Here is a 6,236-nt window from a genome sequence, read left to right as displayed (position 1 = left end):
TAAATAATGGAAAAATCCGAACAGATATGCTGCAAAAATAAAATCAGAACATACATGTTATTAAAGGAATGTATTTGGTTTTATTTCATGATTAACCAGGCATGAGCAGAGAGCAACACATCAAGTCACCAGCAGTGGGTGCCCATTGCATGCACATCAAATACCAAAAAACTGTCGGGAAATGAATACTTAAAACCCACCACTGTTATTATTTACAAAACTATGCACAAGAACACTCATTAAAATAAATAGTGAAAAGGACAAAACAAATATCTACATAACTTAAGAGCATAAGTAATATGTTAATGTTTTCCTCTCATAAAATCAAATAATCACACCTTAATGAAAGGCCAAGTAGTCTCCTGCTAAGGTATGTGTTGCACTTAATGACGAAGAATTGTGGAACCCAGGACATAATGTCAAAAGTGCAAACCCTGTCTATCTGGTACAGTAATGTATGGTACATGAATTATGATCTTTAAAGGTTCCCTACTGTTTAACCAATATCCAAATATAACACAGACGTCATATTTACATATTTTAAGTTCAACTAACACTGAAATCTGTCCAAGGAAGAACAATTATATAAGAGCTGTCAAATGTAACTTTGTTGTTTTCCTAAAATGAGACAGTAAAGCAAAAATATGAATTGACAGAAGGAACTGGGCTTTATGACCTCAGTGAGGAACTATTATGCTCCATTCATGTTTAAACATGCTAACATCACAAAGTGGTTAAAGGGACATTTTAACATAATATCTTTACAAGAAATGCCAAGATCACAAAACAAAATATATAAACAATGTAACTTTACAAACTAAAAAAGAAAACTCTACAAGCCATGTTCTTAACAAAGACTTGCATGAGTTGAGTGCAAAATTGTTTCCAAAAATTGACTTGCTTCAGTCATACACCCCCATAGTGCAACCCATGCAAGACAGATCTTTATCATAACCTACTTTTTATTTCGCAAAAAATGCACTTAAAACACCTGCAATCCTAATTCCTTTTCTCTTTAAATGACTTGACCAATCACTGTGGTCAACACATGCTAAATGACCCAAAATGATAGCACGGACCATGATCAGTTACCTAGGTGACTAGGTATGTTATCTATATTAGGCTTTTAGTCATTCTAGACAGTTCTCATTTATATGCAGCATTTTGCTGTATTTCAGTTTTAAACAAGAGTTTACCCATACCTCATTAATAAAAGCTTATTTAGCATCAAAACTATTTTTTCCAACACTGTTTTGGAGACCATTGCAATAAAGGCAAACACACATCTATCCAGTGGTTATCAAAAGCTAAGGGGTCTACCCAGAATACCAGGGTATGAAGTCAATCAATAAAAAAGTATATTAATTACATATTTGTGTACTGTTAGCTAAATTGTAATATAATATGCACCCTAGTTTGAACATGAAGTGATGGGGCTATAATAGATCATGGTGAGACAGCACTTTTCTTCCATTTGTTTTAGGAAACCCCCCAAACTCCACCAGATACTATTAATGCGGACTGGTCATTAGTCACCGATACAATGCTTCTTTATGAGTTCCCCCTTTATGAAACAAAAGAGCAACCACTAGTTTCTATTACACACAATGGAAACCTATCTTTGCTTTGGCATAATTAAGGAAAGCTGTCGGCATGAACTTCTAATTTTTTTAAAAAGAAGAAAAACTGAAGCCTTCACTAACAGACATGTCACTCCTCTCAAAACTTTCAAATTCAAACCCACACAAGATCACAGGCACTATGACCATCCAAACACTCCTACACACTCAGGAAACTCCATTCAAGACTGATCATTGAAGACAGTTGTGGGTGTAAGGACGGGGCATAGAGGTTTCAAGTCTCTGTTGGTCAGTCTGAGCATCTTCCCTGACCTATCCAGCTTGTCCATGGCCCTCGTCTCATGTCCCCACCTCAGGTGTTTCGGCAGGAATGACAGCAGCGGTTCTTAAACTGGGGCAGCGGACACAGCTCCAACTGTCGAACCTTCTCGCAGTACCTCGTGCTGTCTCGACACTCTCCTGCTGGAATACACAGAGGTCACAGTTTACTACACGTACTCACTTCAAGCCTGATCACCTCTCCCCAAGATAGACCAAAGGGTTTCCTCTTAAATATTTTATTGAATGAATCATCTTTCAGCAAGCACTCAAGCCAGCAAGTACAATACAAAAAAAGGGTTCTCTGGATATAAAGTATGAATTGCCGTTTTATGTGAAGCAGATTCGAGATATCAACTTCTGAACTGTAATACAGATTAGTGGAATTCATGTCTTCCTCCCAAAAACCAATGTAAACCATTTTTATAGGGACTGTCTGTGGGTTCCTTCAAAGTACTGGGACATTGTTTGTGGGAATACTTGATGCTGCTGAGATTTTTTTATAGTAATTTTTCAGTGCTCTGAATGCCAGAAGCAACTTGTTTTTTACTGGGTTTCCAGCAAAAATTTTAGAAACAAATGCTTCCAAACCTCTGCACATGAAACCGACTGATAGCAACAAGCTAGTAGTGTTCTGAGGTTATTGAGGTGTTTTCACCTCTAAAATATTCTTTTAAGAGGAAATGTACATATATAGGAAACCAACATACGTTATTATACTATATTTGGAGATGCAATACAACCTATAATAGATTCAGAGCTATTTTAAAACTTTTTTCTCACCTCTGCCGCAGGACAAAATATTGCATCGCTGCCAGCTGGGAGGGCGAGGCCTCCACATGCAGTGATGTTCACGTGTGGCCTTTCCAGTTCGACGGTGCATGCAGGTCACCTGGCGTGACTGGAAACCATGCCGTCCGCAGGTGGCAGTGCACTGCGTCCACGGCCCCACACGCCAGTGAAGGGCACAGGCCTCTGTTGAGCAATTCTTCAGGGAGCTGGGCCTGCAAATACAAACACACATAAAGAAAAGGGTCCAAAAGTTGTCGGCTTTTTTAACTGAAACACGAGGTATCACTTTACTTTTTTTTTTATTGTAGATCAACATTACATATCAACTCATATACAATGTACTCATGTTCTGGTATCCATATTTACCTCTGGAGTCCACTGCACATTCTGTAGGGGACTTTGGTTGCATTTGTGTCTTGGCAGTAAACATGGCGGTGTTGTGTGGCCAAACTGGGTCCCACGCACTGACCATGACACTAAAAGGAGATTTCATTAACATTACAAGCAAGTTCAGCCTTTAAATCTTAACTATGCCTCATAATAAAAGCATTTAGTCAAAAAATTGTAGATTTATTTGCAAATATTATGCATCAGTTTTCGGACTGGGAAATTCTCATGGTACACCTGAGGGTTAACACAGAACAAAGGTGACTTCCCTAACAATAACAAACATTTGTCTCTAAATAGATAAGGAAGTAATAACAGGATGCTATATTATTTTTAATTATATACTCCAATGAATTAAAATTCAATTCAGTTGTATGTGCATAGTGCCAAATCATAACAGAAGTTGTTTTCAAAGAGAGCAGGTACAGACCACACAATTTTCTAACAGTAACAGTTGACAGTTGTAAATAACACACGACATAGTCCAGGTACAATTACTGAAATGTGTTTGTGCTCAGTGTAAGTAGACTCACCGGTCCCCAGTGGGTAGTGGTCCATCTGGCACAGGGCAGTTGGTTGCATAGCCTGGTGTCAGAGGGTCTCTTTCCTGTGACAAGGCAGTGCTGACTCCCCACCTCTCTTGATCTGCCCTCAGGACCTGTCATGCAACGGACACTCCTGGTCTGGGACCCACCTCCACAACTGGCTGAGCATGGAGACCAAGGATCCACTCGCCACCTAAAGAAACCAGAGAGGAAAAGTGGACAATAACTTATCAGAAAGGTTCTGGGTTTTTGATGCCCAAAAGTACTCAGCAAAAAGGTCTCTCAGGGAGCAGACCTGGTGTCATCTGAATATTTTCCTTTTAAAAAAAAAACATGCACACAGAAATGACCCAGCACTTTCACCCCATTGAGGAATTTGAATGCAAACAGAGACAGCCAGTGAGATCCAGTCTTATCAAACCTAATGTTCAAAGTATGCAACTGGACAAACATGTAGTAGCATCAAGGTACCTGAGAGGGCAGGCTTGTCCATGACACAGCTCAGACTGGCTGCTGTTGCCCCTCTCAGAGCAATTCGGGCCATTTGTTCCCATACCATTGCCTTCGACACAGATTCTTCCTTTGCCACCTGAAGAAAAAAAAAAGAAAAATCATCAGAAATCAGATACAATGATAAAGAAATACACTGATACATACAGTATATATAAATAAATAAACAAAAAACCTTGTGAATGTTTTAAGTCAGAATCAGAATTTGGTTTATTGCCAAATACATACACATACGAGGAATTTGACATTCATCATAAGACAAAAAATAGATGAAATATTGAGTTGGTGAATTTTGAGTAACAAAATGACAAAACAATCACACAAACTGTTGACAGGTAGGCCCACAAATACAATGTTATGAGAGTTTGCTGGCTAACCTTATAGGGGTCAGCTGGATCTTGCCAGGCCACATGGAACATGTGTCTGATTTCCTCTGCCAGCCCAATGCGGGCGCCACTGTTGGCTGCGATGTAGATTCGAGGGATGCCGCTCTCTCGCGCCATCTCCGAGGCACGCAGAAACAACACGTCCTCCTGGGGCCCAAATGAGCCTATCTTGTGTGTGATGTCATTACTTATGACGATTATCTCACGTCCCGCTGGATATTCTGGCGTGCGCAGGGTCATCCGCCATGCCACCATACCAATCTGGAAAGACAGAACAGAGGCACTTTAACAAAATAAATACTGACTATATATTAATACTGTACTGCAAATACACTGTTAATACTCTATTAAAAAAAATTTTTTTTTCATTATTTGCTCAAATGGTGCAGCCAATGAGATCAAGTGAGAGTATGTCCATATGTCACAGTCCATGGCGGATTCAGACTGCATTTTATCCTTGGTTTAAATAAAATTACTAGACATAGGTATCTCTCAGTGCACTTTCAATGGCGCATTAAGCACTGCCAAACAACAAAGTATTTAGCAAGCACTCAAGAACACAGCCAAAGAAACACAGAGACACCTACAGTGCAAAAGAGAAATTGCACATTTTGAAAGAGGAGATGGATGAATAATGAAAAAGTTCATGTCAATGTTTTTAAATGTCTGTATCCATGTATCCAAAAAATTAAATGAAATAAAAAGCTGACCTCATTGCCCCCCGGGAGTCGGTTCATCTGCACCAGCTGACCTTGGGCATCAAGAACCAGCTCTGTGAAGGTGAGCAGCTCAGAAGGAAGAGGGCATTTGGGTAAGTGGGCATAGGCCTGGCTAGAGTGCCACTGCTTTTTCAGTGCCTGGGAAAAGAAATTAAAGACATCAGAATACAGTTACTCAGTCAATATAATTTGGCCAGTCAGTATTACCAAACATACGGCAAGTACAATGGGTCAAAATGTCAGTTATTAGTTATGTACCTGTCTGAACATTTCTGGAAAGTCATAGACATAGGTGGTGCCCAGAGACTGCGCCTGGAAGCGCTTAGACTGCAGCAGGTCCTTGGTGACATACGGGGTGTTGATGAGCATGCCATGCAACGGACCCTGCTTGTCTCCATATGCTTGGAACATGATCTGAGCAAAGAGGGAAAGAGAGTCACTTTACAGTATACTGACCTCGTCAACAACCTTGCCAAAATATAATGAGTTTTGAGAATGATGACGATAAGGATGACTACCCACAGCATTAACCAATGCAAAGTGTTGTAGGAATCCCTTTTCTTTGCACCATGACCAAATTCTCACAGAAGCACAAGTCAGATGTTAAAGTACAATGTATACAGGAAGTGGTAACAGCTTAGGCTTATCATACATTCAGGACATTATACGTACGCCATCAGACAGGCAAGACCATTCACTTGTGATCTAGTCTAAGTGCAGGCATGTTCATTGCAGGCTTCCAAAAAGTGAAATGTTTTGCTGAATGAGGCCCATGTCACCCTAAAGAAGTTCAACAGCATGTCTTTATATCCCAAAAGTATTCCACTCCACAGTGACACCTGCGTTATCTTGCAACTATATTTTAGCTTATTATACACTCAAGTTTAATCATTTCATAAATGATAGCAGGAATTTTTTCTCAACCATGATTAGAATCGTTAAAGGGGAACTTGGCAACTTTTTCAGCTTAATAAACCCGTTTAGAAATCATTTGGATGG

At 39.7% G+C, this 6,236-nt stretch overlaps 1 protein-coding gene across 1 annotated transcript; it reads right to left on the bottom strand.

Annotated features, from left to right (window-relative positions):
- Positions 1-1,932: 1,932 nt before the first annotated feature.
- On the bottom strand, positions 1,933-6,228 carry LOC118338435 (acetyl-CoA carboxylase-like). Its single transcript, XM_035675734.1, has 7 exons — positions 5,496-6,228; positions 5,229-5,375; positions 4,510-4,779; positions 4,094-4,211; positions 3,752-3,815; positions 2,682-2,902; positions 1,933-2,042 (listed from the first exon to the last, which is right to left on the bottom strand). Exons 1-7 carry the CDS (start codon positions 5,646-5,648, stop codon positions 1,933-1,935), a joined length of 1,083 nt encoding a protein of 360 aa, XP_035531627.1. The 5' UTR covers positions 5,649-6,228.
- Between the last annotated feature and the right edge of the window lie 8 nt (positions 6,229-6,236).

The sequence above is a fragment of the Morone saxatilis genome, unplaced genomic scaffold, assembly GCF_004916995.1.
Source record: "Morone saxatilis isolate NCDOM2014 unplaced genomic scaffold, NCSU_SB_2.0 Contig4, whole genome shotgun sequence".
NCBI classification, from domain to species: Eukaryota; Metazoa; Chordata; class Actinopteri; family Moronidae; genus Morone; species Morone saxatilis.
Note: the sequence above shows the minus strand (reverse complement) of the source record. Positions and strands in the feature narration are given on the sequence as shown.